At 43.3% G+C, this 22,450-nt stretch overlaps 1 protein-coding gene across 1 annotated transcript in view; it reads right to left on the bottom strand.

The window, feature by feature from the left end:
* Positions 1-3,761: 3,761 nt before the first annotated feature.
* The window catches only part of sez6a (seizure related 6 homolog a), a 54,532-nt gene continuing 35,843 nt past the window's right edge, over positions 3,762-22,450 (bottom strand). Inside the window, exons 4-15 of the mRNA XM_053645848.1 lie at positions 21,896-22,081; positions 19,423-19,591; positions 18,701-18,867; positions 18,039-18,233; positions 17,780-17,918; positions 10,381-10,577; positions 9,146-9,340; positions 6,566-6,757; positions 5,407-5,601; positions 4,782-4,817; positions 4,281-4,389; positions 3,762-4,195 (exon numbers count right to left, since the gene is read on the bottom strand). Coding sequence (XP_053501823.1) covers positions 4,033-4,195; positions 4,281-4,389; positions 4,782-4,817; positions 5,407-5,601; positions 6,566-6,757; positions 9,146-9,340; positions 10,381-10,577; positions 17,780-17,918; positions 18,039-18,233; positions 18,701-18,867; positions 19,423-19,591; positions 21,896-22,081 — 1,943 coding nt within the window. The 3' untranslated portion in view covers positions 3,762-4,032. The remainder of the gene's footprint in view (positions 4,196-4,280; positions 4,390-4,781; positions 4,818-5,406; positions 5,602-6,565; positions 6,758-9,145; positions 9,341-10,380; positions 10,578-17,779; positions 17,919-18,038; positions 18,234-18,700; positions 18,868-19,422; positions 19,592-21,895; positions 22,082-22,450) is intronic.

The raw sequence follows: 22,450 nt of genomic DNA on the forward strand, positions 1-22,450 counted from the left end.
AGAAAAGTTCTGGAACTAAGATGAACCTCTACCAAAGTGATGTAAAGGCCAAAGTGTGGAGATCTGCTCATGATCCAAAACATAAAAGCTGATCTGTGAAACGTGGTGGAGGTAGCGTCATGGCTTGGGCTTGCATGGCTGCTTCTGGAACATTCTCACTAATCTTTATTGATGACGGAACTCATGATGGTAGCAGCAGAATGAATTCAGAAGTTTACAGGAACATTTTGTCGGCCAATTTACAGAGAAATGCATCCAAATGAATCAGGAGGAACTTCATCATGCAGCAAGACAACGAGCCAAAACACACTTCCACCTCAACACAGGACTTCATCAGGGGGAAAAAGTGGAAGAATTTAGACTGGACAATCATTCACCAGACCTTAACCCAATTGAACAGAAATTCACCCCCTGAAGAGGAGACTTTTGCTTTCCTAAAAATTGGGTGGCCTGATACAAAAGGTTCTATGTTCTAGATGTAAATACCAGTAAATAAAAGCTGAAATCCCAATGAAACACCTTTGATCTCAACTGTTTTTCATGTGTAACACAAACAAATGAATTGGTCTTGCTGTTCCGATAGTTTCGGAGGGGACTGTACATGGTGCTGTTATGGTGTTGTGTATCTACAGTTAATAAACTGACAAATATATTTGTAATGTAAACATAGTGATGTTTTTTTTTTTTAACCCAAAAAGTTCAATCCTCTTGAGAGATGTATCAGTAAGGATCACATTTTTTTTAATGCATGTGGTATTTTTATTTATCTATTAAGACTTCAATTCTCAGTGCATTCCAAAGAGGACACCAAATTGTCTTGGTTTTTGAATATTCACTTTATTTACAAAGTGTTTAGGAAAGAAAACCCCCATGCAGATGTTCAACAGCGCTGATGTAGTAAATAGACCATGTAATGGCATTATTAACACAGGCATATCAACATAAATAACACCGAGTAACACTCATTCGTCCTCGAGTCTAAAGCGCGTCCCATCTCGTGGACGTCGGATACTTCCCAAAAGCACCCTGTTATTGTTCGTCATCGTCTTAATACGCACATACAGTATTCACAGCTCACTGAATAAAAAAAAAAAAAAAGATGGGTCAGTTTTGCTGAAGCGCTACAAAAATAACATCGTATCGTCCACCATCTTTTCCAGCGTCATCTGGAGAAAAATAGACTGTACAAGAGCTCAGCGGGAGGAAGGAGCGGAGAAGTGTGAGGAGGAACTGGGGGGGAAAAACGTGGACGAGCTTTCAGAGATGTGGAGAATGTTGCCGAACAGTCTCTAAACAGCCACCTCATATTGCCTGGTCTCCTGCGAACACACACACGCACACTGTCGTCATCAAGCGCTTTTTTAGAGCGACGGTGCGTGTTACAACAGATAAGTGATAATACTGTTATATTTATAAAACAATGGCACCACGTGTCTTGCTGGAAAGTTCTTCCATCGGGACGCCTCACCTTGCTGCTCTTCTGATGGTGCGGCCACAGTCACACACACACACACAGCCGTTAGTTATCATGGAAGGCCAGCCGGGGCTGATGGGAAGGGCGGTGTAGGAGCAGGATGCGCGTACGGCCAATGAGAGGAGCATGTAGATGCAGAGAGTAAAAGACATCATGAGAACTCCTCAGCAGTTCTCATAGCTCATGCACACAGCAATGAAGATCAGACGCCAACCTTTCTCCACAGTATATCTCTTCTTTTATTGTTCTTTTAAGTTTATTGGGTTATTAACTCCCACTTTCTCTACATGAGCTTAGATTCTGACTCATTTGTACATTGTTGCACCAGGGGGGAAAAAAGAAAAAAAAAAAGAAAGCCAAATTTATACAAGGAACAAACTCATTTACATTTATACCACAGCGCTGTTTTTGAGAATTCTCAATTCTGATTGGTCAGAAGGTGCTGATTCATTTTCAGACAGTAGCTGAATCCTGGCTATAGTTCAACCCACGGATTTACATTAACGCGCTCGTTCTAATACGTAAATTTCGTTTCTATCGTAACGTTTTGCACAGGACAGCCGCCGATTAAAAACGTTTTATCGTTGATCTCTGTGAAGAGACACGGGAACGTCTTCATTACGGCCGGCTTTCTGCTTTTTTCTCTAACGTTTTTTTTTTTTTGTGTAATTTAAATCCAGAGTGAGAACAAAAAGAGAGAGGCTCACGAGGGAACGAGTGTTTATAGCTACTATAACTTCGCAAAGTTACGTAAATTGTTTCGCATATGTTTACTCAACGTCAAACGTAACTATAAACGGATACAAAGTACAACACGTTGATCATTGATACATTTTTTTTTTTTTTTTTTTTAAACAACATTTTTTGATAGTTCGCTGTGGTATAAAGAGGAATAAAATACTTCAGGTAGCAGCATTAATAAGTAATACCGTCTCAGAACTTTATGAACCAGTTCTGCTTCTGCGTCGTGTCTGAAACAAACAAGGGCTCACCGTTTTTTTTTTTAATATACAGATCACATCGCTCCAGTTCCAGTGATCAGACCACACCGATTCAAAACCACCCGGAATGAAGGCGGCAACTGAAGCGAACGCGTTCCCGGTGGTGTGAAATGGATACATGACAGTGACAGTCAGGATGTAGGGAATGAAATGGATGCGGATAAACACTGAACACGTACCTGTACACTGTGCATACGGCTCGAGGGTGAGTCAAATAAAACTCTTTTTTTTTTTTTTTTTTTTAAACCTAATTTTTTTATTTGCCATTGTTTTGTTGGAAATGCACATGTCCAGGGCGCTATCATGTTTCGACTTCATCTCCACGTAGTTCGGTGCAAGTGTTGAACGAGTGTCTGGATTTGAAAAAAAATGTATGTCTTTTAAGGTCGTACATCACACTTTGCTTCTTTGCGATTTGCTTCTCAGGTCTGATGATAAATCCTTACTGCAGTGAGTCCAGCTGTCTTAATTACGCCACACACGGTAAAGACAGCAGGATCCGTCTAATCCACGAGTGTCCAATCTTATCCAAAAAAGGGCCGGTGCAGGTGGGTTTTCATTCCAATCAATAAGGGGCCACACCTGATTCCACCTGATTAATCAGTTGAGCTTGGCTTTCAGTGCTCGGTTGGAACGAAAACCTGCACCCCACACCGGCTCTTTCCGGATAAGATCGGACACCCCTGGTCTAATCCTGTACACGCCAATCAGTCCTCACAGACTTTCGTACAGGGATGTACAATATGTTCCATATAACCGGCTCGATTGAGAACTTCAAACAAGAACTCTAGACATTTGGACTCTGATATACAATAAATCTATCTGATGGCCTAATGGTAACGCCTTAGATTAGGATTAAGGTTCCCTTAACTGACATTATTCAACACATCGTGTGACACGAACAAACCAGGAACTTCGTTAATACACCATACTATACACATTACTATTAAGTAATTAAAATGAAAAATAATAAACCAAACAAACCAGTATTAATATCATCGATGAGTAAAATAACGTCTCTAATGAGTAACAATGAGAACAAGTTCAGAAGTTATGATTGATCAAATTAGTGTTATGTTCTGATTCATAAATTTATCAATATTTAGCAACATTTGTAATTCTTTTATCTCGACTTATAATTAGTCGTGGTTGGAATAAACATTCATCAGTGAAGCTGTGTTTCATTATGATTGAAACAAACATCAGTTAATACGTATTTATTTACTTATTAGTGCAGAAGTTTGTGGTTTGTTCAGTAAATAATGTTAGTTAAAAGACCTTAACGTACGGCGTTACGTTAAGCTTTAGTCAGTTAGACGCCCTCGTTAAGTCCGTTGGTTTCTGCCACCAGACGATGGACACAAAGTGACAGAGGCATTTCAGATGTTCTTTCCATCAGAAAGCCGCTCTCTAATGAACGCTGGAGCATGTTGCTTAATACCACATTTCAGAAGCAGAAGTTCAGAGTTAGCGATTTTAATCTCGGGTGAAAATGGAAATGGCGCGAACGCTGCCGTCTGCTGGTGATGCGATGACAGGACGGACGGGGCCGAGCGGTCAGGACAGGACGACGGTGTTCTGGGAGTCCACGTCTCTCAGGTTCAGGGCGTCCATACTTACTCCAGTCTCGTAGACGGGGTTGTCGAATGCAGATTCCTCTGCCATGTTGTCGTAGGGAAGTGAGCACGAGCTGGACAGGCGCATGGTCTTTCCCTGGACTCTGTAAAAGACACGTTGGTTGATGCTTTTAATGTTGATAATAACGTGTAGACACACCGCATTGAGGATAAAGCATCGCTACTCACTTGGAGAAGTAAAGGAAAATGCCCAGGATGACCAGCAGCACCACTGCAGCAGGAAGCATGACTGCGATGGCAGTGTCTGTAGCCTCGGTACCAAAATCAGTGCTGATTACTAAATGGAGAGAAGAAGCGTGAAAGATTCGAGCAGATGGTCAGAACTTTCTAAAAAACGATCTGTTAGTGCAGCGTGTTTATCCCGTTCCTTAAATGATCACGCAACGGCGCGCCGTTTTGATGTTTTTCCAAAAGCAGTATGCGTTTAGGGTTAAAAACGTTCTCAAAATGAAATATCCCCATTTGATAAATGCATTGATGTCCCAGATAGTCTCCCTGACTAGATGTTGAATAGGCTTTAATAGCACTAGGTGCAGTCATATACTGTAAGCTAAAGTACTAGACTTTGCAGTTACAGACTCCTAATGCTAGACGAACAGCCATCTGGCAAAACACGTATGAAATCCTGAGTAATTAGTTTAAGTCTCCAGACGTGAGAGATAACCTTACCGTTCAATCTGCGCTCATTAACATCTCTTGAGGAGGCTGCAAAAAAAAAAAAAAAGAAAGGCAATTATGAGTGTAATTGAAACACCTGAAGCAAAAACCTGTAGGAAAACATAAATTACGACGTTAAAAAACCCCACCTCTTGCATAAAAGTGATTTAGGACACTGACAAGGCTTAAGGCGCTTGAAAAGAATGGAGGCTATTAAGAAACGCTTTGTGATCGAGTGGCCTCATTTTCTCCAAACGGCATTTCAGCAGCTAAAAGTCTAAATGGTGCTTTTGCGACAGCTTTATACAGAAAACATCGGCGAGATCGGCTTTCGTTTAAACTAATGACTTCCATTCTTAAAATAAAATAAATCCGGACTGGATGTAGATAGAGAGAAATAGCAGGTAAAGTTTTCCACAAGATCCAGACGACAGAATGGTGCTTAAGGCTTAAACCACCTTAATGGGATGGCGTTTTCTCAATAAACCAATCCAACCAGAATTCAGATCGTTTTCAGCTGGAGTATACACCCTCTCCTTGCGAACACGTAACTGCCGAACACGTCCATTTTTATTCTTTCTCATTACTTTCAGAACTTCCGATATCTGATTTGATTCCACAGCGTCGCAGTTCCTACCCCGGCATGCAGGCGGCGCTGCGCTCCATGCAGACGGATGTCCCGGGAGGCAGCGGATGGTGGATTCGCCGTGCAGCTGGTATCCCGGGCGGCACGTGAAGCTCAGAGTCTCTCCAGCCTGGAAGAAGGCTTTCTCTGAGCTCTGGATGGCAGTGGAAGGAGCTCCGGGGTTACCACAAGGTTCGTACCTTTCAGCTGGGGAACAACATGGTGTAAAAAAATAGACCTGGTTAATAAGAACCCTGTAAGAAGAATTCACAAAAACGACCCTTTTCCTGATGAGTGACATGAGTCAGTCCACTAGGGGGCGATAGAGTCTAAGAGCGCAGACGTCTGTCTGTAAACTACAAGGTGCATTTCTTCTAAAACACTTACTGCTATTATCAATGAAAAGATATATGGAAAGATATATTAATGAGAAAGTTTCATCTTTTTTACACTCACAGAAATTTCCTTTGTTTAAAAAAAAAAAAAAACTCAACCGTTTTACATCCTAATAACATCCAACTTTTAGACTCATCTTATACTTCAAATAAAATCCCTTCGTCATCAGCTGTTGGAGGTGAAACCCGCTGATATTCGGTATATTTTTCTCAATGCCTAAGGACAACTGTGTAATTTTCCAACCAGCCGATGAAGGAGTTTTGACTAAAATGTCCTGTAGTCTTAGCATTCTCTCATCGTACTTCACAAGAAGCAACCTTGGGATGCTTTTCCGAAAAGTTTGGTTTCGGAAATAAAATCCATCCATTCTTCCATCCTTTTCCTGTACCACTTATCCTACACAGGGTCGCTGGGAAGCCTGGAACTCCCCTGTCCCAGGGAACTCGGGGCACAAGGCGGGGGACACCCTGAACGGGTGTATGTATAGGCCTTTTGGTGTGATGACCATGTCATCTCTTATTACTTATCCCATGTGAATCGATCATAATTACTGCAGATGGTAGTCCTCAGTCAATATTACTTAACAAATATACAGTATTTCCCCGTCTGAATATTACTTTAGAGACCAATTTCCAGCCGTTAAGATCACGATTGAATGTATCTATATAGTGTACATGTACTGCATGATAGTTACGGTTCATTAGGTTTTATACCAGACATTCTTGTCCGCCTTGCTACGTTTAATATACAGCTAGAAATCAGAGCACAGACTTACGGACACACTTGGGCATCCTCTCGCTCCACTTGGGCTCGGCCGTGTCGCGGCTGTAGCAGGTGAGCAGGCCCGGGCCTGAGAGTGTGTAGCCTTTATTACACATGTACTGCACAGTGGAGCCCACGGTGAAGCGTGAACCCGTCATCAGCCTGCGTCCATGTTCTACAGAGCCTGGGTCCTGACACAACATCACTACACACACACACACACACACGCAGAAGTCATTCAATTAACCTCCCTAGATCAGAGAGGCTTTAAGTATGGTGTGAACGCTTTCAGTAAACTCTCCGTGAACTGTGGTGAACTCTTTGTAATTTAAAAAAAAAAAAAAAAAAAAAAAGTGCAAAGATCACCGCTGACCGTTCCAGAGCGGACCACGGGACACAATATGCCGCACATTAATAATGAACAGGGTGGATATTGAGCCCTTCTGGGTGATGGATCAGCTTTATAAAGTATAACGGTGGGGGTTGGGGGGTAGCGGATAGATTGGGGAGGGCGGGGGGGGGGGGGGGGGTGTAGGAGACGGTGCAAGCCAGAAGTTTTTCGGTCCTCTCTACAGGGATATCCGCATCACACAAGATGGCTTTTAAATTAGATCCCATTCACACCCAGAGTTAATAAAGCCGTAATTATGTTTAAAAAAACATCATGACACAAGTAGAAATAAACGATATCATCATGGAGAAAAAATAGCAAAAGGGTAGTATTCGAATTCATTCAAGTCCCAGTGCATCATATAAACTCTCTGATAACAATTTAAGGCTGTTTCAAGGTAAACACAAGATATAATGTTGAATCGATAATATTAATAAAGTGATTTAATGATATCATTTAGACCAGAATTTTATAAATGTTGTTATTTTTTTTTTAAATTTCCAGGTATAACTTGTATAATATCGTTTTATCCTTTTTTACTCATTGTATTCCTACACAATGACTATTTACTAGTCAAAATTCACATGATACGCATTTCATTCCTATAAGTTATGAATGAAAGGGTTAAGTATAAGAAAACCACAAGGAAGCAATGCTCGTCTTATAAATATTAACGTTTCAGAATGATTTGTTTATTTATTCGCCAACGGTAATCCACGAGAAGCAGCTCATCCTTCTCGAATACAGGTAGCTCGAGTCCCAAATGCCTGTGTATTCACTATATATGTTCCCTACATGGGGTATAACATAGTGGCGTTCCAGAATGTCCGTATATTCTCAACTTTACTTTTCAGGGATTGAGCCACAGAACAAACTGTAAGGTGTTATAAATATAAACGAACACTGGTTACCACCCATCTCTACACCATCCACACAAAATATTCCCAAACACGTGATTTAAAAAAATGGATTTATCTGAGGAACACCTTCATATGAAGGTAACAATCTGAACAGGAAATAAGGAAACAGCGAGACATTTCGGATATATGATGTTCTAGGTGTGTACAGTAGGTATGCCTGTAGGTGGCAGTTCTTCCCCTCAACTCTCCAAAACATCTGAGTCACTTGTCTGTATAATCGCGGCTTGGCTTTCACTCGTCTGATGTTTTATTACGGTATCGGTTTTGCTCGCGCACTTTAATCACATCAAAAGACAGACCGAATGTGACACGATTCAGGACATTGATTCTGATTAGCTGTAATTTTGACGTGAACGGAACACAGATAAGTGCTGGGCTTTAGCGAACATTTTCTCTTGTAAAAAGGTTTTTATGAGAGTAATTCAGTAGATCCACTTACAGCCAGACTCGGAGGATGATGCGCTTCCACAGAGCCTATGAGGATGGGATTTTATCACCGTGTACTGATAACTCTGAATGCCTTTTGAAACGCTTTGGGAACGGCGTATTTGAGATGAAGCAGTCTTTCTATTTATCAGCCAGGGTGTTTGAGAGAAATACAGTACTGGTGCTATTGTGTTTCCCCAAAGCCCTGAGAATGATGATTTAATCACCGCTGTGTTCGCTCATCGTTAAGGTTTTACACCAGTGATAAAGGGAAAGTTGTGAGCTCAAATTTTAGGATGTAGAGAGCCAAAGTCAGGCCGCAAAATCCTTGCAGCGTTAAGATGAGCGTGCTAGCCGACAATCTTATAATTATCGCGATATAGAAAAGCCCGGAGTGTGAGGAAGCGAACGCAGAAGAAAAATGGAAATCCCACACAGTGGCTTGGCTTTGATTAAGATATTATTCAGAATTGTTTGAAGTGTTTTATTGATCTTATACCACAGCAATTTGCCAACAATGAAACGTTTTCTCTACCTGCCATGACCTGCATTTGCATACTTGAACATGATTGGCTCCTATAACGTATGATGCAATAACTCTACACCTCAAAATGCACCGCAGTTAAATATGTTTTAACAGTTGGACCAGTCTGTACATTGCAATGAAATGATTTTAGACATAAAGACTGTTTTAAAAAAAAAAAAAAAGAAGAAGAAAAAGTTTAAAGTGACAGCGGATGTGATGATGATTTAAAAATAAAAATAATTAAAAAAAGTAAAAAATGGACTCGACTAAATCCAGGTGTGTATGTGTATGCGTATTAACGTATATCCCGATGCTATCATGACCACTAACCCTTCTCACAGCTGGGCACGTCTCCGCTCCACGTCAGATCCCATTGGCACATGAGGATCTCAGATCCGACCACCTGAAAGCCTGGGTAGCACTGGTAGGTCACCACTGTTCCGTGAATCAGATCCGGATGGGACGTGCTCTTCCAGCCGTTCGTGATCTCTGGTAATTCTGAGCACGTGTCATTGCGGGCCACCTCTAAGGACAGAGTGAACAAAAGAGAATTATTAACGGATTGGATTATCGGACCGTCGGATGGATTTCACCTAGATCGTTTGGTATAAGGCCGAATGGACGTAACGGTTTCACAATCGCCCATTGACCATGCGGTGCCGAGCGCCAAATGCTTGCAGCCAAGTAGGCGGGCTTGGAAAAGGAGAATGCTGCTGAGGTGACACATCGTGCATCATTTTGCATGTAAATGAGATTGCAGCCAGAGAGCAGTATGAAATCCTTTCACAACGATTGTCCACAGTGCTACAAGCCAACGTACAGCTCTGCCAAGTAAGCTGGCACCACTAATGCTTACTGTGACACCAGTGGCTTTGGGCTCAGATGGAACATTGCCAAGATTGGTCTTTTTTTTTTTTTTTTAAACTATTATTAAATGTTGTTCAGGCACAGTATCTCTTCTCTGACCTTGAACTGAAAACAGCCGTTCAACAAATATTACTCTTCATTAAATCCTCATTCACAACTCCATACATTTTAAACACAGCTGAAATAATAATAACTTATTTTAAATGATCAATGGTGTTTTTTTTTTATTTTAAAAAAACAAAAGCTGGTATTTGACAATCTGATGTTCCATTGATTTGTTTGACTTTCTAGATGTTGTGCAATCATGTGCGAGCTCACTGCCCATTTCGCACCATTATTTCACCTAGTGGTCAAAAATTGGAACTGCAACAAGCACTAAGAGTGACCCATTGGGGCAGGAAGCATACTTCACCAGCCTTGCTCTATGAACAAACACATTTGTGTAACAAGTTTTGTGTAATACTGCTAAAAACGATCTGCTAGACTGTACGCTGGATGACTGTATGTTGCCGACTGTATATTGAAGGGTTACTTTAAAAATGGACTGGATAGTCGCCTGTAGCGTAAGTGTGATAGTCTGTTGACTTAGTTTTGTTTGAGGCTATGCCATCATTAATATCATCCCATCCCATCACGAAAACCTATGATCACAACCCACAGATGCTTAAAAGGCAAAAAATCTGGGAAGTGCCGCCTACCAAAGAAATGCACCACAAAGCCATTGTTGTAGCCGTAGATGTTGGTGGCAGGATCGGACTGGAACTGGATGGTCACGTCCGCCATGGAGGTGTAAAGTTTGAATCTGGGTAGAGTGCCACTGTACTGGCCCAGGATGTTGGCCGTGAGGTCGTCGCCATCGTAAAACGTCAGTATGTCGTTCTTACCAAGATGAAGGCTGTAAGAGAGCACATTATACCCGTTATAATTATATCATACCTCAGCTCTGTCGAATTCGGTTCGGTTAGAAGTCACCGGTTCATATTAACGAAGTGCTTGTAAGCATTTCTATAGTAACCTGTACAGCAGACTCTCCACATAAACATGCGTGTGTAACTGTGTGAAAACTTGTGTAATCGTTCATTGTAGTTGATGGCTTTGTGATTACGCACATCATCAAGGAAAAAGGACGATTAACACACACCGTGTCAGGTTCCATACAGTGACCACGGTTGGCTGGTTAGATTTGAGTGACGGACAGTTTCTTAACCCGACTGCTGCACCTAATCCGCTCGTACCAACACTATGTCACTGCTGTGCTGAGAATGGTTCACCACAAATAATATCCGGTCTTGGGTGGTCCCTTTGCATTGATGGCTGACAAATAAATGGTAGGTCTCAGGTTCCCAACTCTGGTCATGGAGAACCATCTGTCCTGCACATCTACCACTCCCAGAGCAGAGAAGCACTAAGGTTCTCCAGGACTAGGGTTGGGAACCTGTGTGGTTCGTGAACCTCAGAAAGTGGCATCTAAGCATAATATACTGCAAATGGATGTCACATATGTAGCATTGATGGATCTCAAGGATCTCTGGTTCTAACCATGTCCATGCTGGTGGATTTAGACAGATGACTAAATTGTCCACTGGGTGTGAACGATACATGTGTGTATGGTGCCTTGCAAGGACTGGCATCCCATCCGGGTAGGCCTCGTGCCTAGTATTTCAAATGCATCGTGACCTTGACCTTGAATAAAGCGCTTACCGAAGACAAATGAACGGATGCGGCATACTTTCATGCCCTGAAACCGCATTCCCCCTTTTTCACGCTTTTGTCTTGTCGGCTTTGTCGCGTATCTGGGGAAATACTCGCTCTCGTGTCCCACGGAGACATCCAGAAGGCTTTTTGTGGGATCTAAATCCAGAGTGATATTGACAGGAGCCGACTGGAAATAAACACTGAATAATTCAGAGATCTTCTAGCTCATGAATATGTAGAGGTCTGTGTATGTTTCTGCGTAATGGGAATAAAATGATCCATTTATGATAATGCCCAGCTTACCAGAGTACAGCCAGAGCTTCAAGCAAGTAAACTCCCCTGGCCATCAAACAGCCTACATCGATAGACCTCTGCATTGTGAGCTTTGGTTAAGCTCCTAGGCAAACACGGGCCGGAGCCGACGTGTCCACACCGCTGGGCTTCAAGATCATTTGCATTTTGATGAGCTGCTTCACGGGCTGAATTATTTACTTTAAGAGCGGTGCGGCATTCACACCGATAAACAGATGTGACAATCCGGTATTGCGAAGAAAGAGCAATAGAGCTCCTGCATTTGGGACACTTGGAATAATTGTCATTCGGAGTTTTCCTCTCAGATTTTGGACCAATAAAAAAAACAAAAAAACCCACAAGCACTGAAAAAGCAGACAGTACACAGGGTGGAAAGATTCGCGCCTGGCTGAGCAGCGAGCAGTGTCGGCTGGAAGAATCAATCATGTTTTCAATTCTGCAGTGGCCATTCTGTTTATTTGTAATATGAAAAACCGCTGGAGGTGTTCACACACTCAAGTCTGGAGTGCAATGGAGTTAACCTTTCCAAGGTGTGTGTGTGTGTGTGTGTGTGTGTGTGTGTGGTGTACACTGTTTTTCTAATGAGTATGTGGTGGTTCAGGTGGTTCATAAGACAATCTTCCAACAATTTGTGTAATTGCTTGGTTTGCTGTCTTCTTAGCTGTATTGTGTGTGTGTGTGTGTGTGTGTGTGTGTGTGTACGTGTGTATGCATAAATCTGTGAATCAGTCTCATTATGCAGAAGAACCATCACTCATACACCTACATATTCACATTATAGTCATGACTTGTGTAATTTCACACGTCTTAAGTTGTCTCATATTTGATCGATGTGTTTGCAGTTGTACTAGATAGAACACACACACACACACACACACACACACACACACACACTTCAGCCTAAACTAAATGGCAAAATAAGCATCGAAACGTTCTTAGCTGAAGTTCTAGAACTTGGCTGTTTCGCGAGACACATCATGGCTGTCTTCACAAGCTCCTCAGGACGGCCGCTGTTAATATTCACCACCAGTGAACTGGAGAGCACTTTGGAGGCAGGCTCTGCTCTCTCGATAGCGAGAGGAAAGCGCAGTCCTCTTGTACCTATCAATCTCCTGTCTCCCAAATCCCTGCCACCGCTCATGCAGAGCCCAGGCTGTGTTTACATGACTCGGTGCACATGGGTGTCCACAGGACCGAGTCTTTAAATGATCATTAGGATTTCACGCAGCTTACTCGATTGCCTTGCCGGCAAATCATATTCCTAATCCTTCTCCCAGCACCGGGGCAGGACGCTCACACTCACACGGTTCCTCACTGCCTTCCATTACATGTCCTTGAAGTTGCTTTTTGGACGCCATCAACTCGAAGACTCTTTGAAACAAAAGCGACAGCGTTTTCCACTACTTCTAGTAACAGCAAGTCCACTAACAATAATTTAACCCGTAATAATAAAAATAAAATAAATTCATTAAAAGTTTTGTTGTATAAAATGTTTCAGATAATTGTTTATTTGTTGTATAGATGTTTGTGACAATTATTTATTATATCAAGCAGATAGTAAAAGGCTATCAGGCTGTGTGTATGTGTATATATAATATATATATATACACACATGCAAGTATTTTTGAGCGATTATTTGGATTAAACAACTAGACAAAATCAGGTCTAATTAAACCTGAGAATGCCCCTTGTATGTGTGAGAATAGGCAGCAGGCCCCGGGGTGGAGCTGCACGTCGGAGGGTACATTTGGGTTTAACTAACTCTCCCAGCTCCCTCCAGAATACAAATGATACACAGAGGAAAGAAGGAGCCAAAAAAAAAAAGGTCGAGGCCCTGTGGCGAAGGCAACAGAGAAGAAGGGACTGGGACAAATTTGTTGACGATAGAAGTAAAATGTCTCTGCTAAGAAGGCCGGACTTTTCCAGACACAATTAGATCGATGCAGCTGATCTGAAAGTTCCAGGAGCTGAAAATAAGAGGATAAGTGAGACAGTCAAACAAATGTAAACACACTGCCTTTTTCCCATAGTGCATCCTGGTGCCATCTTGTCCCCAGGTAAGTGACGCACACACACACGGATGTCCACGTGATGAATCAAGAGAATGGGATTCATCAGACCAGGCTACGCGCCTCCGTTGCTCCATGGTCCGGTTTTGATGCTCATTATAGGCGCTTTCTATCAGAGTCAGCGTTAACGTTTTCAGCAATTTGTTAAAAATCAAGCGCTTTGGGCGCCCATGACCCTGTCACCGGTTCACCAGTTGTCCTTCCTTGGACCACTTTTGGTAGGTACTAACTAATGCACACCGGGAACACCCCACAAGACCTGCCGTTTTGGAGATGCTCTGTCCCAGTCGTCTGACCGTCACAATCTGGCCCTTGTCGAAGTCTCTCAGATCGTTACGCTCGCCCATTTATCCTGCTTCCAACACGTCAACTTCAAGAACTGACTGTTTACTGTTCGTTGCCTGATATATCCTTGACAGTTTCCACTGTAAGGAGATAATCAATGTTATTCACTTCAGCCGTCTGTGGTTTTAATAATATGGCTGATGGGTGGACATATCCTTTTCGAGTGTTCTTGTTTGAGAGGAGCTGAATGATCACTAGCTAAACACTTTCCATAAGACTCGAGACTGAACTCAACACCCAGCCGTGTCCCGAAAGGCCTGTTCTCGCCAGCTCTGCCCTGCTCGAACAGGCTTTTAAAGAGATTGAATGAGGTCGCGAACAATAAAAAATGAGCTTTTTCTGCTGATATAACTCTCTTGCTTTTTAATTAGAACAGTTAAGCACGGGGTTTTGAAATGCCAAAGTGTTGGCGGCTAGGGAAGGGCTTTAAAAAGCGCTTAGCAATCACCGTGCTGACAAAAATCTGTTGCCCCCAAGGGCATAACTCCGAGCAGCGTGTGGGCTCCGTGCCAACCACGAGCAGCGTCCAAGACTAAAGACAGGCTTAAAGGAGCTGAACGAGCTCTTAGGTTTGTTTCGCAGAAGCAGGAAGAACCTCTGTGTCTCTGTCTCTTTCTGCTTTACGGTTTAATCATCATTAGAGCGGATGCGTGCTGTAAATACACGGTATAACTATAGTTAGCACTCGTTTCGTTTACATCTAAAGATCATGTTCAAATATTAATAGTAAAAAAATGAATAAAAAAGGGAGTTCAAAAATTTGTGCCCCCTCCCGACCTCTTTTAATGAATGCGACATAACTAATCTCTAATAACGTATCCTCGAATAAATACTGAATCTTGCAGTTTCAACTCTCCATAACATACATTCCGGCACAATCCTCCTGACATCTCTTTTTCAGATCACGACTCATTCTCTCTCTCTCTCTCTCTCTCTCTCTCGCTCTTTTTTTGTTGGATTTGTTGAACTACCCTTTTCCTCTGTATCATTGTACTGTTGCAAGACACACCCTCATTTTCATAATTTGGAACCTAGAGCTACATTTTTCCTCTTCTTCCCCCCCATTTAGCAAGTAACTATAAACGGATGCTGGAGCGTCACCACACACCAAGTATCTCCAATTCATACAGTAGCCTGTGTGTGAAATTTTCTGTCCTTAATTAGATCCCCCCGCAAAAACAGACATTTCCAAAGTGTCCACAAGTGGGTTCCATTCTCATAATGAAGCCATTAAGCCGAGTTACAATTCCACAGCTTTCCATCGTCCAGCTTTTAGCTCTGCATTTAGATCTGCATCCAGATAACTGGGCCTGCACTCATCATACGTCCCATCACTGAATTCCTACACCGGCCTCCGTGTGGCCCACCTTCAAATCCAGCCAGGTGTGTATCCTGGCACCTGCGTGCTTGCTTTAACAGAGCCGCGTTGTAATTAGTGCAGGGCCAGCCCTCCTGTTTATGCTAAATCAATTAATCAGCCGTCATTATGCACACGGGTTGTGAGTAATTGCGAGCTGGCGAACACTGTCGAACGATAATGGCAGAGCGCGAACGTTCTCATTAGAGGGGAAAAGCGGGCGGCCACCCCTGTAATGAAAACAACAAAACACACACACGCACACACACACACACACATTTCCACCTCCTTTAAGCTCCATCCTCTGACAAAATGCCACTCTGTAGGGAAGCTAGTTCTCGTTCTGGATTTGCAGAAACATTATGCACAACCAGAGACAGCCGGTATGAATGAGCTCGATGTCTTTTAAAGATAAAAACACTCAAAATCAATATGATGGTTCATGTTTCCCAGATTATTTGCTGTGAGCAAAATTTTTTTTGTGTGACCAAATGCAACAGTAGCACTAACCGACCAAACCAAAAAATTTCTTTGATTTCTGATTTCTTTCTAGCCCAGGCTAATCTACGATCCTGCTTGAAGTACCATGACAGAAATGGGTGTGATTAAGCTGAGAAATTTATACGACATACAAAACGGAAATATTTGCACGTTTTGACTTTTTCGGCAACGATTTACGACGCGAGCACGAAGTCACGTCGGCGGAAATTGCGTTATCGGTGTCCCGATGTGTAATGAGCCGGGGTCCTTACCAGTGCCCGAACTCATATACAGGATATACAGATTCACCACCTAGAGGCGAGCTGATGGAGACACACCCCAATTCCGACCATTTAAAAAAAAAAAAAACTTCCCTCAAGAGCCACCAATAAGCTTCGAGACCCGAAAACGCATTGCGTAGTTCGGCACTACGGGACAAAATCGAGCCCAGTCGTTTCGATACCGACAACTTGTGTTTAATCCACGTTTCGTTTCTCCGCCCCTTTCCACATGGTATTTCCAAACCCCAATCAACCAATCATCACGATCACCTATCCAAAATAATCACAGCCTGAGCGTGGTATCCAATACGTACCCGACGTGCACACGTAAAAACGCGTCATCGTGTTCCGTTTGTGATTTTCCTCGCCTGCTCTTGATCATTAGCCTCAAAAATAGAGCTCAGATGCTGGTCAACGTTCAGCGGCTTTAACGATCTCACCAGCGCGCGGCCGTGAGCGTAGGTGGTTCCCTGAAGCGTCGCACATCTCGTTCCAGCGTCTAATCGCTCCTCGTTTAGTCACACACCGCTCCCGAGCAGAGAAAACCCACGGCGAGTTCAGGACTGCCGAACACGCTAAACATGTAAAGATGACGGTATTATCTCCTGTACGATATCTTCTGAAAGGTCAGAAGGTGTGGATTTTATTTTCTACAACAGCAGCTCTGACAGTAGTGCCAGTTGTCATTTAAAACGAACAGGCGTACGCTTGTTCTCGTGCGTGGTCGTTTCCATAGTAACGACTCGTTCACGGGGACTTGTACGGACGATCTACATAGACGAAGGTTAATAATAAACGGATTTGTTTTGTTTTTTTTTGCTGTTGTTTTTTTTTATCAAAGGAAAATCTAATCATTGATATCCCGGAGTTTTCCGTCATATTTTATGGAAGGAGTCTCCAGCGTCAACATTCTGTAACATGACAAGCTGCGGTGTTTTTTTTCGTCTTATAAACTTCGCGACGGTGAGAGTTACTCCCGTTAACCCGTTGTTGCTTAGTTTCCTATAACAGCATGCCCCGGAGTGTTTTATTCCTGACGTGGTTACAGTTTTCCACATGTATCTTTAGCATTCTGTCGTAAATAAACCAGTGGAAGACTCGCACTCGTACCGCTCATACCGGTATCCATTTTGGTGTCGGGTGTGTTGCCATAGAAACAACTAATGCCCGAGTAGAAACGCCGAGTCATCTTCGTGTAATTAGTGTAATTCAGACATGATAATATCAGTGAACACACTAATATTATTAACACACACGCGCACACACACACACACACAGTTTGATAATAAAAAAAAACATCTAATACAACAATTAGTGTGGAATTAATGAGACAGTAGTGCCAAAGTAGAAGAGTGTCCTCAGTGCCACAGCAAATTCTTTCCCATTCTCACACACACAAACACACACACACATACACACACACTCAGAGCTCCAGACTATCCTGTGATGTGTGTTACAGCCTCTGTAAACCAAAGAAAAGCCCACAGCTTTCACGATACCAGTGCAAAATTGAGACGATGTGGAGTTCAGTGTGTTTCTGAGCCACTGATCGACTCACACTTGGATGTCCAGCAGGATCCTCTTGTCCTCCTCCACGTGGATGCCCCAGATGCAGTCCTGCCCTTTGTCGTAGGCTTCAGGCCAGTTCGGTGAGAGTACCACGCCTGCCGAATCTGTGATCTCGCCGCTGCACACAGCTACCACACACACACACACACACACATTACTACTATATACACATTGTATTAGGTTTTATTTAAAGGAGTCTGTTACTGAAAGGACACACCAACGACAGAGCTGTGTCAGTGAACACTCACCACGGCAGGCCGGTTCCGTCTCATTCCACTGTGGGTTCTCGGGGTCCACACACTCGATGGTGACGGAGCCCTGCTCCAGCGTGTAGCCCGGCTCGCAGGAGAACTCCACCACCGTGCCCACTCCGAACGACACGTCGCTGCTGGAGAAGTTTCCGTACTTCACGAACGGCTTGTAGCACATGCCCTGGGCAAAAGCTGACAGACACACACTTCACCAGTGACCCTGCACTGTTTCTTTTTTATTTATTTTTAAACATTTTTTAGTAACACTTACTTTTCCAGCCTTTCGTTGTCCCCGTCCCAACTTTTTTGAGACCTGTCGCGGCCATCAAATTCAAAATGACCGTATTTTTTCCCTTAAAACACTACATTTCCCCACTTTCAACAATCGATATGTTTCCTACGTTCTGTTGGGTCGAACGTACGAGTTTATGAGAGTTCGTTTCAAATCGTCGTGTTTTTATCGACAGTTTACACGGCGTCCCAAATTTTTTGGAATCGGGGCGGTAGAAAAAGGGTTCTGCTCAACTAATAGCTGCGAGGTTAAAATCCCAAGGTTGCCACTGTTGGGCTTGGATTGCGAAAAGCATGTGGTAAATGAATAAATGTAACTCGTTAGTCATCATGACCGCGTCAGTGAGATGGTAAAGTACGGTTAGTACCTTCGTATCGTATGGCAGCACCGGTGCAGGTGCCCGTCTCGTCCGTGGTGAACTCGACAAACAGATGCCTCGCCGTGCTCACTACCCCCTCGTTGGGAAGATATTCCACCTCGTAAGAGTCGTACACAGGAGGCGAGTCGATGTTGTTCCCGTTCTTGATCAGCAGCCTGTGCAAAAAACAAAAAAAACAAAACCCCAGAGACTGCTGTTAGGCATTGTCGCAATTGTTAGTGACAACGAAAAGGAAAGATCAAAAGAGCGTCAAGGCTTTTAAGTCTGTTTTTTTTCTCCTTCTTCTTCTTCGGTCTCATCTACGGAGGTAGCGTCTCGCCGGGCTCCGATTCATTAAAGAGCCATTTGTTAGCTCTGCCTCGAGACAGTCTGAAAATGTAATTAATTTTCCTCTCTCACGTACTTTCTGCTACGGCCGCCGTGGTCGCATGATTAATTTGCACGCGAGGGATGCTCTTAATTACGCCGAATGCGGAACGCCGTGGATTCCGCAGATGGGAACACGGGAAGGTTTGAGGCATGGGATCGAGATTTAGGCCTGTACCCTTGCGTCTGTAGAATCGACGCACCCCGTGTCTGAGTGCGGGGCTCCGTGGGGATCCGACTCGCAATTATTCAGAAGAGATTAAGGCGTTCTAGGATGACACAATCAGACATAACGTACACACACACACTCACAAGAGAGAGATAGAGAGAAAGAGAGAGGTTACCTGTCGTCATCCTCAGCCAGAGCGACTTTCTCAAAGTGCACGTGCAGCCTGTGGCCCTCAGGGGCCTCCAGTACCCAGTGACACGTCAGGTTGTTGCTGTAGTTGCCCGGAAACCCAGGAGAAATGATGCGGCCCATAGTGGCATTTTTAAGCATTCCTCCACAAGAGGCTGTTATCAGAGTCACACACACACACAAAAACAGACAAAGCGTGTGAGTGTGAGTGGGAGAAGAAAGTGGCGAAAGTGACAAGAAGTCATTATTACTAAAAAATGTCCAAAGAAAAAAACAGAGGACTGGGTTTTTAGTGTGTGGGAGTGAGAAAAAGAGAACTAAGGATGACTGCGGTCTCTGTATTCGCTTGAACATTTGTCTGAGTATCTGAAAGTGCACGGACCCCTATATATGTTTTTAAAAATTAAAAAAAAAAAAAAACCTAACAAATCCAGCTACTGCTTTCAAATGTTTGTTACAAATACATTACGGCGACAATTAATCTTTATTACGGACGCTGACACCATGACGATGAATGAACACCTTAACAGATGGCCCGAAGAACAGAGATTTATGAAGGGTCATTTATCCAGACAAAAGCTAATCAATCATGAGTTATGGCTTCATAGAAGTGCCGGTGTTAAGCAACAGTGATGCAATACTATGGCTCAGTTCAATCAGAATCTCTTTATTCATTGCATTTTCAGTGGACAGTTATGAGTATGACTTAATTATACTCCATAATCCAGTCAAATTAGGTTATGTTCGCTTGGCTTTAACAATTAAAATTATATACAGTGCCCGCTAATATATTAGAATACTGGCACCCTCGGTAAATATGAGCAAAGAAGGCTGTGCAAGAAAATTGTCTTTATTGTTTAACCTTTGAAACTACAAAAATTTACCAAGGGTGCCAATATTAGTGGAGGGCTGTAAATGTAGGAATATGACTTCAAATTCCTCTCAAAAACCTTGTTGTTAGCTTATGCGCTCCAGCAGTGACCATTTGTAAATATAACTTCTTGACAATTGATCTGTTATTGGCAAGCTATCGGGAATGTGTAGTGATATTCTGGATATGCATTAAAATTACTTCAGAATCCTCTCAGCGTCAAGCCAACTAAAGTTTCCCCGATAGCTTAGAATAAGTTAGCATTGAAGATTATTAACAGTGGTTCCCATACGTAGGCTCTACTTGGGCGGCCCGCCCAGGTACATTAAGGCCCGCCCAGGTAGATTAAGACCCGTCGGGTAGATTAAGACCCGCCCAGGTAGATTAATTCCCGCCCAGGTAGGTTAAGGCCCGCCCAGGTAGGTTGAGACCCGCCCAGGTAGATTAAGACCTGTCAGGTAGATTAAAACCCGTCAAGTAGGTTAAAGCCCGCCCAGGTAGGTTAAGGCCCGCCCAGGTAGATTAAGACCCGCCCAGGTAGATTGAGACCCGCCCAGGTAGATTAAGACCTGTCAGGTAGATTAAAACCCGTCAAGTAGATTAAGACTCGCCCAGGTAGACTAAAACCTGTCAAGTAGATTAAGACCCGTCCAGGTAGATTAAGACCCGCCCAGGTAGATTAAGACCCGTCAGGTAGATTAAAACCCGTCATGTAGATTAAGACCCGCCCAGGTACATTAAGACCCGTCAAGTAGATTAAGAAACCGTCAGGTAGATTAAGATCCGCCCAGGTACATTAAGACCCGTCAGGTAGATTAACACCCGTCAGGTAGATTAAGACCCACCCAGGTACATTAAGACCTGTCAGGTAGATTAAGAAACCGTCAGGTAGATTAAGACCCGCCCAGGTACATTAAGACCCGTCAGATAGATTAAGAAACCGTCAGGTAGATTAAGACCCGCCCAGGTAGATTAAGACCCGCCCAGGTACATTAAGACCCGTCAGGTAGATTAAGAAACCGTCAGGTAGATTAAGACCCGCCCAGGTAGATTAAGACCCGCCCAGGTACATTAAGACCCGTCAGGTAGATTAAGACCCGCCCAGGTAGATTAAGAAACCGTCAGGTAGATTAAGACCCGCCCAAGTAGATTAACACCCGCCCAGGTACATTAAGACCCGTCAGGTAGATTAAGACCCGCCCAGGTAGATTAAGAAACCATCAGGTAGATTAAGACCCGCCCAAGTAGATTAACACCCGCCCAGGTACATTAAGACCCGTCAGGTAGATTAAGACCTGCCCAGGTAGATTAAGACCCGTCAAGTAGATTAAGACCCGCCCAAGTAGATTAAGACCCGCCCAGGTAGATTTGAACTAATTAGCTAACCACATTTTCTGCATTTGCTAATTCTATGCCAACAAGAACCGAACACTGTTACTCAATACTGAAAAAGTTTCATTTGAAATTAAACATGAAGTTAAACACACCAACATTCCAGACAGAAGGAATTGATCCTATTGTACGTTGCAAGTGAAATAAATTCAGTATATAAACACTAGTCATAAGTAAAGCCGTTGCAGATCCTTACCTACACATTTGGGCTCTTTGCCACTCCAGTATGGCATGGTGGCATTGCGGCACGTCAGAGAGGACACGCCATGAAGCTGGTATCCAGTTAGGCAGAAGAAATAGGCCTCCCCTCCTACATGGAGGCTGCTCACTGTCACCTCGCCATTAGCCAGGGCTTGTGGGAAAGCGCAGCTCAACACAAAGGCTGACAGAAAAGCAAAGCAAGAGAAAGGGTCATAAATATTGGCGTTTAGCTGCCTTTTAAATCTCTGCGGTCGTTTAGTGTCAGTGTTATGGAATATAACGATTACCTATCATAATTAAGCTTGCTCAAGCCAGCGCTAACAGGAAAAGGTCAGCGAGAATTATGATCCTGCTACACACTAATACAGCATAATGTGTGCAGTGGGGCTATTTGGGGAGAGAACGGAGACTAATTGGATCAGACCAAATGCGTTTCGCCCTGCGTTCCCATTAACTCTCTGTGTCCTGAGAGCAACACGTCATTCATGCTCTGAAGAACTTAAACATTCTTTAAGCAAGAGGTCAAGAGAAAGATATGAGAAGGGGGGAA

This window comes from Ictalurus furcatus, chromosome 16 (assembly GCF_023375685.1).
Source record: "Ictalurus furcatus strain D&B chromosome 16, Billie_1.0, whole genome shotgun sequence".
Lineage (NCBI taxonomy): Eukaryota > Metazoa > Chordata > Actinopteri > Siluriformes > Ictaluridae > Ictalurus > Ictalurus furcatus.